At 44.8% G+C, this 11,894-nt stretch overlaps 1 protein-coding gene across 4 annotated transcripts; it reads left to right on the top strand.

The window, feature by feature from the left end:
- The first annotated feature begins 153 nt into the window (after window positions 1–153).
- On the top strand, window positions 154–11,717 carry LOC122370908 (ribonuclease P protein subunit p29-like). Of its 4 annotated transcripts, none has more exons than XM_043346871.1 (5): window positions 154–217; window positions 9,206–9,386; window positions 9,548–9,756; window positions 11,195–11,382; window positions 11,580–11,717. In XM_043346871.1, the coding sequence occupies exons 2-5, from the start codon at window positions 9,303–9,305 to the stop codon at window positions 11,714–11,716; spliced, it is 618 nt and encodes a 205-aa protein (XP_043202806.1). In that variant the 5' UTR covers window positions 154–217; window positions 9,206–9,302; the 3' UTR covers window position 11,717. The 4 variants fall into 4 exon arrangements, with proteins under 4 accessions (XP_043202806.1, XP_043202815.1, XP_043202804.1 ...); XM_043346880.1 differs by lacking the exon at window positions 154–217 and adding an exon at window positions 237–264; XM_043346869.1 differs by lacking the exon at window positions 154–217 and adding an exon at window positions 3,330–3,373.
- The last annotated feature ends 177 nt before the right edge of the window (window positions 11,718–11,894 follow it).

The raw sequence follows: 11,894 nt of genomic DNA, 5'->3' as shown, positions 1-11,894 counted from the left end.
ACAATTGTTCGCAAATAGAAGTAGCTTCTGTTCTCAATAAATGTCTTGGCTTTTGATTCGATAACAGCTTGCATTTGCTGTCGATCTACACCTGCAAATTATTGATAGAACAGAAGAATACACGAAACTTTTGACACACGTGATTGGTCTTGTTGTTGTTGTTGTTGAAGAGTTAGGGCGCGCATCAGCTTGGCTCAAGCGTCCAACTTCCAAGTTGGTATGTCCTCTTGTAGTCTTCAGAGTTGCAGTTGGCGTATGGTTGTGGTACTAAGCGGAACTAAGCAGGTTTCCGGGTAGGGATGAGGAATGACTGGGGAGAGGAAAAATTGCGATGGTTAGGAGATAGCCTTGGTAGGATATGTCCTGGGCGAGGAGAGAACAGAGAAGTTAATATTAGTTGTGAATACTACAATGCTACTTACAGTCTTAGCTACTTGGGGATAGCCAAACAGCTCGGTAAGCAGGAAGAGCAATACAGCTCATTCTTCAAGGGGGCAAAAGGCGCTCTGGGAGAAGGCATGGTTCTATCTAGAAAGAAAAAAGAAAAAAAGACACAAAACTTGGGTCTTGACATGGGGGTTACACGATACTTAGGGATTTCACTTCACAGTATGGGGGTGACATAGAAACACATAACATACCCAACCAATTTCAGACATTTCAGACAGGTGTTCTTACAACGTGACCATGGATGAAGTATTGCTAAACCATGAATGCATGAGCTCGAGTAGTAATCCACTCTTTTTAACTAGAAATACCTAATCCATGGTTCTTGGATTCAACATAACATGAAGGATTGTATCGAGCTTATCTGAAGCCATAGCACATATGGAAACAAAATACATTTCATTATCATCACTTAGCACCCATAACGCCTCTACGTCCTTTGTTCAGAGTTTGTCGTATAAGTTGCACTGCCGAAGATAATCGAACACTGCATCCACCACCGTGGGTTCACCGTTTCCCAGGAGAATCCCCAGCGACATGCGGACGCCGACATCTCGACACGCCTCTGCGAGTCTCCTCCTCGCTACAGTGTACTTTCGGCATTCTAACAGTATATGTTGAACATCTTGGCGACATTGACACAGTTCACAGACAATAGGCGGTAGTTGGTCAATAACATGCGAGTGAGTTAAAATAGTGTGTCCGAGTCTCATCCTACACAAAACCACTTCCTCCTTTCGACTGGCACGTACACTAGAATTCCAATGTCCTATATCTGTCTTAATCTGCTTCAGTAGAGTTGGACGATAATCTAACCACAGATTTTCAAATAACACACGGACGCGACTCTTCACCAGTGGCACAAATTCCCGATGTCCTATTTTTACATCAGTCACATTAGGTTTATCATGAGCCTTTCCCGCCCAGTAGTCAGCTCTGACATTACCAGCTATGCCACTATGTCCTGGAACCCAGACAACGATGCAATCGATGCCATCTCGTACATTTTTATGATTTATCTCTAGGATCTCCACCAAGACCGGATGATCACGGCTCTGCACTGTGAGAGCCTTGATAACCGCTTGGGAGTCACAGCATATGAGCGCTTTGGGTACTTGGTTACGTCGCACAAACTTCATCGCTTCTCTTACAGCTACCAGTTCAGCGGTATACACAGATAACCCATCACGCAGCTTATGTGAGAAAAAGGCACTGTTCACTGTGAAAGCACATGCTACTGAGTTGTTCCGCTTGGATCCGTCAGTGTACATTTTCCTATGGTCCGGGTATTTGTCCATCAGGTCGTGAAAAGCAGTCAATATATCTGTCTCAGTCATATGTCTTTTGTCTTGAGAGATGAGCATCTGTGTGGGGACGGTGTGCAACACCCATGGTGCTGTAATACCATTTTCCTTAGACAATATGTCGGGAGGATTATAGTCTATTTCGGTAAAAAGCTTTCGCAGTCGTAGTGATACTGGGAGACCCGATATCCTCCGCAAGTAGCGGTCGGAGAGATCTTCATATAGTTCATAAGCGTCTAAATCCATTATGTGGTAGCAGGGGTGGTTGTGATCACTTTTTACTTTCAGGTAGTACCGGGCTAGTAAGTCTCGGCGTCTAATGCTGAGGGGTTCCACGTTCGTGTCCACTTGTAATGCTCTTACAGGGGAAGTCCGCAAGGCACCAGTGGCAATGCGGAGTGCCGTGTTCTGAATAGTCTCAAGGGACTCCACAAGCCGAGTCCCTGGCCCATCCAAAATAAAAGATGAATAGTCGAGTATTGGTCGGATCAGGGATTTATACATGCGTAATAACACAGTTCTGTCGGCACCGTAGCTTTTTCCGGCAATGCTTTTCAGTATCGACATTCGTTTCTGAGCTCTTCCTTTAACATATTCTATGTGCCCATTTAAGCTCAGTTTCGAATCAAGTAAGACGCCTAGATAACGGACCTGGTCCACAATACAAATAGGGTGACCGTTGAGTTTGAGAGTAGGTAGTTGGTTCTGGTTCACTCGTTTTAAACCTCTTCTAAACAAAACGGCGTTAGTCTTCATGGGGGAAAATACAAAACCGTTCCGCTCTGACCACTGTCCTATTCTGGTTAAAGCGTTTTGGATTTTCTGAAATATAAGTGGGATATCTTTTCCCTGCGCCCAGATAGTGCAATCGTCTGCGTATATAGCAGCAGAGACCTCTCTTGGTATTGCGTCAATCAAAGAGTCAATCACAATATTAAAAAGCAATGGAGAGATCACCCCTCCTTGGACAACGCCATATTCCTGCTCAAACGTATCTGATACCTCTCCGCACCTCACTTGGAATGTCCTATTTTGCAAGTAGCCTCGAATGAAATGCATGATATGGCCCCGGAAGCCGATATCATACATTCTATTCAGCAAAACCGTTGGGGAGACCATGTTATATGCTGACTTAATGTCTAGGAACACACCGAGGGTGGAACAGTGGTGAAGGAATCCTTCCCGTATGTGCGAATCAAGTCTCACTAGGTGGTCCCCAGTAGACTTTCCTGATCGGAACGCACATTGATATGTCGATATAAGGTCATATTTCTCAAGGTACCATGACAGTCTCTTACCAATCATCCTCTCTAGTAATTTGCACATACAAGAGGTAAGTTGGATAGGCCTGTACGATTGCATTTGGTTGCGGTCTTTCCCTGGCTTAAGGATGGGTATGATGTAAGAATGTCTCCATGCGTCGGGGAACACGTCATTCACCCATACATAATTATAAAAACGAAGCAGTTCAATCAGCTGTGTCTCATGCATATGTCGGAAGAAATCATAGTGAACCTTGTCCGGCCCGATGGATGTAGAGCCAGATCGTTTAATAGCGTCAGTAAGTTCTCTCATTGTAAATTCTTTGTTGTAATCCTCGTAGTTCTCATCCCCAAATTCAGGTAAGTTTTCTGCTAATTCACGTTCCCAGTCAAGAAAGGCTTGGGGGTAGTTCGATCTCGAGCTCATATTCGAGAAATACCTCCCGAAGTGATTTGCCACCTCAGTAGGGTCGTCAATAATCTCGTTATTATGCATAATAACTGGGAGAGGTCTCATGTATCGATGCTTCTGCGAGAACTTACGGATTATATCCCACAGTTTCCCCATCGGGGTTCTGTGGTTAAACACTGATAGCAGCTCCTGCCATGAGCGGATCTGTGCATCTCTAATAGTCCGTCGTGTCTTAGCCTTCGCTTTCCTATACTCAATTCGTAGGAATTGGGAATGAGGGTCTCTCCTCATTCTGTTATGAGCTCTCCTTCTAGTCAGAATTGCGTTCCTGCAGTCATCCGTCCACCACGGACACGAGTATTTGGTGTTACCATTTCGGGTGGGTATAAACTTCTGGGCAGTGTCAATAATAGTTTGAGTTATTTCATCACAGTTCTCCAGTCCAAGGTTAGGATTGAATTTGAAATCACATTTCATTTCAAATTCCGTCCAGTTAGCTTTCCTCGTGTTCCATCCATAAAAAACAGGGGGCAAGTTCGTGTAGACAGTAGGATTACCGACATCTATACGTATGGGGTAGTGGTCACTGGCATATAGGTCTTTTTCAGTGTCCCATTCAAGTATGTGAGAGATATCGTTTGATACCACTGTCAAATCGATGTGGGACGTATCTCCTGTGGATTCATCCAGTCTAGTTGGCTGTCCATCATTCAAAACATGTAGGTTATGATGGTTGACAACATCCATCCAGATGCAACCCCGTCTGTCACATTGCGCAGCTCCCCACATGAAATGTTTGCTGTTTGCATCTGTACATATTACAAATGGTTTAGGGAGTTGCTGGATTAATAGGGATATATCCTGAAATGAGAAGTTGTCAGTTGGGGGCAAGTACAATGAACAGAATGTAATTCTTTCCCTCTGTAGCCTTACGGAGCAGGCTACCACCTGTAAATTGCTCTGTATAGGTAATACCATGTGCGGCAGGCGATTTGATACATATATCGATACACCTCCTCTCCTGTCACCTTGAGGTGAGTATGCGTTGTATAAGGAATAATGTGGTAAGTCAAAACAATATCTGTCATTGGCCATAAAGTGAGATTCCTGAATACAGATCACCTGGTAATTACCGTCCAAGAACATTTGTTTGGCTTCTGCCCACTTTCCGATCAGTCCTCTGGCATTCCATTGTAGGACCCTTGTCAGAGTTTCTTAGTCGAGCCAGAACACAATTCACCACTCATAAGTTCCCACTCCTTGGGAATAAATGGGCTGGCTGCTACTATCTGGTTCGTATCAGTCATGATGCTGATATTGTACCATTTTCCATAGGAAACAAGATAGCTGATCATCAACCACCTCAGCTTGTGTGGTTGTTTGATCAGCACATGTAAGTTAACAAACCGAAATATAAGTAGAAATAAAGACGTCTTGATTCTACGTTAAAAAAAAAGAAAAAAGAAGAAAAAAAGAGTTTTGTGTTTTAGTGCTAAAAGTTACGTTAGGGTTTGGGTTTCCTGGTCAGGCTGGGCATTCGCCTGTCCCTTCCAGGTCTCCCTCCTTGACGTTTTTTGACAAGCTCAGGGGATGGCGATACCCCATCAGCAGGGATATCTGATGTCTCTGTCATTGATGACTGCTCAGAGTCAGGATGGGCTTTTTGGGTTCTTTCACTCCTCTCCTCGACTTCATCTGTGTTCTGCGTCACCTGCGGTGTCCAGCTCTGTCGGATCACTCGCTGAGAGGAACCAGCCAGAGTGTCTTTGTTTGTTGGTGGAGTGCTCCTCTCAGTGTCTGAGGGTGGTGAGGGCTCCTGTGAGCCCTCTGCCACCAATTGGGATTCCATGGGGTCCATGAACATGTCAGGCTGTGACTGGGTCTGAGTGTCCTCAGCACCTTCCTGCTCTCCTGTCCCCGTTTGCACTTTTGTTGGTGTTTGATTTGCCTCAGCCTCAGTCCCTTGAAGCTTAAGGACCCTGTCCAGAAGAGTGATCATTTTGTCGAGTTTCTCCCCAATCACACGGAGTTCAGTCTTAACCCGCGCCCCACTGGGGGGGGGCTATTTATAGCCCCCCCTCCCGTTTTTCTGCAATAACTTCCAAACCACTTGCCGAATCGACGCCAAACTTTCAGTACCTTTGGCTGCACCAATTTGACACCTTGTGTCAATATTTGAACTTCATAGCTACCATAGGTCGGCCGGAAATGACGTCAGAGTGACGTCATGTTCGTCCGATTTCGACGCAAAACATTGAACCACGGCAATCGCTCCCAAGAGCTCAGTTTTTAAGCTAGATCCAATTTCTTTGCATGAAAGGACTCAGAATTGACCGCGCTATCAAACTGCTATCTCGGATTTTCAAAATTTTGAAAATTTTGAAAATTTTATATAATAATATTCAAAATTTATATTTTTATATTTTTTCAAAAAGTTTTTGACTTTTCGAAAAAAACCGGAATATATGTGACAGAACGCATGATTATGACTAACTCTAGCAAGTTTTAGCTAAATATCTTCAAAAATGGCCAAGTTATACGCATTATTGCAAAAAATTCACAATTATTAATTTTTCAAATCAATTTTTCAGTACGTATTTGGCATCGTACACCAATATAAATGGCACCATCGTGTTCCTGAGCTCAAACTGCATCCAATAGACACCTTTTTTGTTGAAAAATTTCAACTTCAAAATTTGACCTTTTTTGACCTGAAAGTGACCTGAACTAAGCTAATTTCGACTCAAAATGACCTTGAATGGCACAGACGACATCAAATTCGAAATCTATGGCCTAAATGGACCATAAAACATGTGTCACGTGACCGACGCATGATATAATATTTTCGTGACCTGTGATGACCTGACCCTGACCTGAAAATCAAAGTACAAGTTTGGTACCCTCAAGGTATCTAGAGCATCTGTTCACGAGTGTGGAAACCAAAAATGAGCCTGCTTTGACTTGTAAGCCGGCGGCCAGAGCCCAAAATGTGAACAAGCCAAAGTGCTAATAATTTTTACTTTGACCTGACCTGTGACGTCATCGGTGACCTCGAGGTCAATGAAATTAGGTTTCGCTCGACAGTTTTTCCGGGGCTATCAGACGCCGTTTGAATTTTGACGATCGGCCCAGTAGTTTCGGAGTTAGGAGGGGGGGCTATGAATAGCCCCCCCCCCCCAGTAGGGCGTGTTATACACAGACCCCAGTGGGGCGCGGGTTAAATGTTGGGTCGGATGGCGGATCACTACTACCCCTTACTACCGAAGCATAGGATCGTAAGGTAGGGGAGCTGGTTTCAGCCGCGATGATACGGCGGGCGTGTGCATAGGACACATCTTTTTTAACCTTGATTTCACATACACGCTTCTCCTTTTTCCACACTTCACACTGCCGAGAGAGCCCATCATGCCCAGTATCCCCGCAGTGGAGACATTTCTGCTCACATGTGCCGTCATGTTTTTTTGTCCCCGCATGTGAGGCATTTCACCTCTGATTGACATCTGGCCTGAATGTGGCCAAATCTCCCACACTGTAGACACATCAATGGGTTCGGGATATGCTGCCTCACGTTGTAGGTCACATAATCAAAGTCAAGTTTTGTGGGGCACGTGGGTCTGTTGAATGTAAGAAGGATAGTTGGGGTTCTTTCGATACGGCTTCCGGTTCTCCTGGTAAATCGCCTAGCGGCCACCACCCCGAATTCCGTCAGCCATCCAACAATCTCTTCCTCAGACAGATCAATCAGGTCTACTGCATGGATAGTTCCCCGACTCTGGTTTAGTCTCTCCTCTCGTTCTACAACACATTCCATGTCTCCGAACATCCGAGCTTTGAGAAGTTTCTCAGTCTGGGTGCTAGTCTTAGTCCTCACCAGCAACCGTCCATCACTCATGAAGCTAGCCTTTTCAACTTTCTCCGTGCCCCCAAGAATCCCTCTGATGCATTGTTGTATCCATGGCCATCCCTTTTCTCTAGGAGATCTACCTGCTAGGAGCTTCACTGAGAGGTAGGATCCAGACTGAGACTCCTCCTCCCCCCAGAAACTATCAGTCAGATCATCGGCCCTTACCCTCTTACTGGCCCTATTAGGCCCCATCTTAAGTCCTATGCCATCCACACACCTCAACCTTACCTTCCGAAAGCGTAAGAAAGAAAAAACCTTTTCAGTATATAATTGAAATTATCAATGGAAAGATACAAATCAAAAAGAATCTAAGTGGAAAAACACCGCCTTGTGATTGGTCTTATAGGTATCTTGGGTAGATACTTGATGTGGTAATGTCCGTAATGTCATGTGCGGTGCTTAAAATAAATTAAATAAAATAGCGGGAGGACGCGCTTCGTCTCTTGTTACATTGAGTAAATAATCTCTGAATACAAGTGAACCTGCTGCTATACAAATTATGCCCAAATTATAGTGGATAAATCAACTTGGCATTATTGTAGAATTTTAGTCCATCTAATTGCTAAGCTCTGAATCAAAATGCATGTGAATTGTTAAGCTTAAATACCTCTTACACTGGCCAGCTCAAAATTTTGTCCTTATTTTGATTTTACTTTATAGCTTGCTATTCATTTCAATTGCTTGGCTTTTATTTATTTTGGGTTAAAAGGCCTGAGGCCAGTTTTACCAACAGAAAAATAGCCGCCTGCCAGAATTTTTTGCCTTAAGACTGCTTCACATACTGAGCATAAAAGACAAAGCCCTATCCGCTTACATGTCCATTGGGTTTACGCTCCATATGTGAAGCTGTCTATAGACAAAAATTCTGGCAGGCTGAGGCGGCTATTTTTCTGTTGGTAAAATTGGCCTCTGATAAGCTTCAATTCGATTGTAGGACTGAGCAAGCCTTAAATCAGGAAAACAAGCTGTAATTTTCAGGCTGAAGGCCAGATTTCTTGGTTAAACCGGTTAAACTATATTTATTTTGGCTCAGCCATCAAGTCAGAAGGCTTCTACTCTGGGATGTAAAGGTTATAGGTTGTGCCCTTAAGATGTGGGTGCTACTGGACAGGACAGGGTACTGAAGGGTATTATCAAAGGTATCAGGTCTGTGTCTCTACATCAACTGTTGATCACTTGATCACTTGATTGATCACTGAGTCAGTGATCAACAGCAGGGGTGCTCGCTGGCACTGCTCATGCTGTCTGGCTCTGGCTTAGTGCTAGTCTCTGAAACTGAGCTAACACTCCTTATTCCCCAGTTATTTTCAGCGATCTTCTGCCAAGGCCAGATTCTCTCTTCTGTTTCAGACAGTCAAGTGAAAAGGCTGACAGAGTTCAGCCTTGGTATAGAGACTTCCCACACCAAACATGGACAAGGGATCCATTTGCCTACTGTATCACAAATGTGATTTGACCCTGCATGCTGCAGGTTGTGCCATAAATTAAATTGAAATTTTAAAGTCACTATCTAATTTGAGCATCCACTATCCAGCAGGCCACTGAAAATCCATTGAAAAAATGTTTGGCTTCACCTATGCCAAGTCATTTTATCTAAGCTAACAACTTTAAAGCAGATGAAATGATGAAATTCCAGGATAATATTACTTTGATTTCATTCTAAGACAGCATTTCCCTAAATTCAGAGAAAGCGCTTTAGTGAATGTTTGGTAATCATGCATGCATTTGTAAATGTGACATTTACCAATGTCTCAGTGTGTGTAGCTGAAACCTGAATTTAGGACATATGAACTGACTGTTGACCTCAGGCCCAAAACCAAAGCTTAATGGATTGGCCATGATAATTTCCTAATCTGCAATGCTATTTACTTTCCAGCTCGTTGTACTGAAGAAGTAACTCAGAACCTTCATTGAATTTGGACATATTTAGCTCAAAGCTGTTCATTTTTCTCAAGTTCTTCATTTGGAAGACAATGGCAGAACTGGTTAAGAATTTCATCAATGCCAATGTACCAAGCAAAGATGCCAAGAACATTGAAGAAGGATTTCTGACAAAGGTGAGATCAGTGAACTTACCTCAAATTACTCACCTAGCATTATCCAAATTGCGATTCTTTGTTTCAATTGTCCTTTACATTTAACCCTTACAGCTCCTTTTGTGTGTTAGTGATACGTGCGCTGGCACAGTTCCCCTGCACTACTCTACCATTTTCCCCAGAGTATCGTCATGTCCAAGAGGCAGAAGCCCAAGAAGAAGCCGCAGGTGCGGCTGCGGAAGGGGGCGCTAACGTCCCGCTCCCGTCGCGAGCTCGGCTTCCACAAGCTGGACCGCACCGGCCTGAAATACGCCGACTACGTGCCCCTGAACGATCTGTGGCACCAGTATATGAGGAACTACCTCGACCTAGACACACTGAATCGGTCGGAGTGAGTAACGGAACTGTGGGAAGGGTTTGACAGTCTGCTATGCAGGGTACTAGATTGTATCATCGTTTTCACACCTCAATGCTTTATTTGTTTGGCACTCCTCGACTGCTTATTCGTTGAATAGGGGTGCGGTTTTTCTGTTAACGTTAACCCGGTTTACATAGCATATTTGACGAGGCTCTAGCTTGTTAATTTGGCGATAATTTCGATGCAGTGGTCTTCAAATATTTAGAGGGGATCATTTTGTAAATTGTTAAGCACCATTGACATCTTTTGCAACATCACGGACGGAGATATAAGCTTGCAACAAACCCTATGTAAACCGGGTTGTTAACCCGGCAGTTGCTGGGGTATTTCGCCACCCACCGTTTGCTGGGGGGGGGGGGGGGCGTTAAACGCCCCCAGCCGATAACTCGAGAACCAATAGGCGCAGCGAAACGCACGAGGCGGCAAACGAAAGAACGCGACGAGACGCTTCAGATGAGTACTTTAAATTTGAATTTTGAGGTCACAGGTCGGGTCAAGGTCAGGTCAAACACCTGAAATCGGGCTTTCAGTAGCATGGACTTCAGGACCTCGCAATGGGCGCCTCTCGTCATAAACTCTGTCAAAACGGTGCACAATCCATCATATAAGGCCTACAAGAGTGACAGCTCCATGTAGGGGTCAGTCAAGCATAGGTCAGGGTCAAGGTCAGGTCAACCGGGTAGGCACATATCCCCGAAAATCAGAACTGATATTCGCAGCCTGTGACACATGTTTTATGGGTAATTTGGGGCGTAGAACACGATGGTGACATTAATTTTATCATATGTGTACGTGTTTGGCTCAAAAAGTTAAATTTAAGAAATGCATGTATCATGGTCGTGAAGACGTCACGAGAAATTGCCAAGATTCACTTCAAGATTTTGGAAAATGCGGAACGATAATCAATAATCGAAGATAGCCATTTGATTGTTCATAGTATTGGCAGTCTGATGGCTTTTACGGCATGTCTGTATATGTCTATTCTGTGATTTTATATGATTTTTTGAACATATGCCGTTTTTGGTCGAAAACTCAGAAATCATGACGTCACTAAAACCTCGATATCTCAAAAATTTTCCGACCGATTTTTTTTTAAACTTTGTCAAAATAAACTTCAATCGATTCCCTACAGGTACGCAAAATTTGGCGCGCCTGCGGCGCGCCGTTTTTATGCTATAGCCCGGCGAAAAAAGTGGGGGCGTTTAACGCCCCCCCCCCCAGCAACTCGCGGGTTAATACGCTGCGCGTTGGGCAACGGGAGTGAGTCTTGCAACGGTAGAGACTTCCGAGCATTCTCAATTTCATTTCGCCATATGCCATTCTCTGGCTCTTAGCGCTTCATCAGCAGACTGTCTCTTGCCGCTGCCCCCTCTAGCTCCGCTCTCCCCACCCACCCTCACGCCTGTGGCAGGTTCCGCGCGGAGCCGTGGGACACGCGCACGGAGCAGCGTCACCTGCAGCTGTGCCGCGCCGACTACCACGGCGCGCGGCTCACGGTGCTCCGCTCGCGCTGCCACTCGTTTGTCGGAGTCACCGGCATAGTGCTGCTGGAGACGAGAGGCACGTTCCAGCTCATCACTGCCGATAATACCGTGAAAAGTGAGTCAGCGTGATGAGAGGGTGGTGGTGGGATGGTTCTAACAGCGGAGACCTTATCACTGATTGAATATGTAGCTGGTGCACATGTGCAATGTGCACTAGCTAACATAGGCATTACAAACAGCTTGACTCTGACCAGTTTGAGTGACACCAATACCATGTGTCGAATTAACTGTTACCGTTGATCCCCTTTGCAGTGATTCCGAAGGAGCACAGCGTCTTCGAGACGCGCGTGGACGGTTTCAAGATTCGTCTGTTTGGGAACAACCTTCTCACCAGGGCGGTCGCCCGGGGAATGAAGAAAATGAAATCAAAGAAGACCATCGAGCTGTGAGCCGGACACTCGCGGATGGCGCAAGGCTAGTGACGCGGGGACTGGGGGATCATGTGTTGTTACATTTTTTTCTGATGGTGTCATATGCTAGTATTACCTACCTTTTTTAGGAGTTGGGAGATCCTGGTATTTGGCGACGTTTACTAGCTTTGCAAGGCATTGAGGTCATGAGTTAGCA

The sequence above is a fragment of the Amphibalanus amphitrite genome, unplaced genomic scaffold (assembly GCF_019059575.1).
Source record: "Amphibalanus amphitrite isolate SeventyFive unplaced genomic scaffold, NRLGWU_Aamphi_draft 000035F_arrow, whole genome shotgun sequence".
In the NCBI taxonomy this organism is placed as follows: domain Eukaryota; kingdom Metazoa; phylum Arthropoda; class Thecostraca; order Balanomorpha; family Balanidae; genus Amphibalanus; species Amphibalanus amphitrite.
The sequence above is the reverse complement of the archived record's forward strand: the minus strand, read 5'-3'. Positions and strand labels throughout refer to the sequence as shown.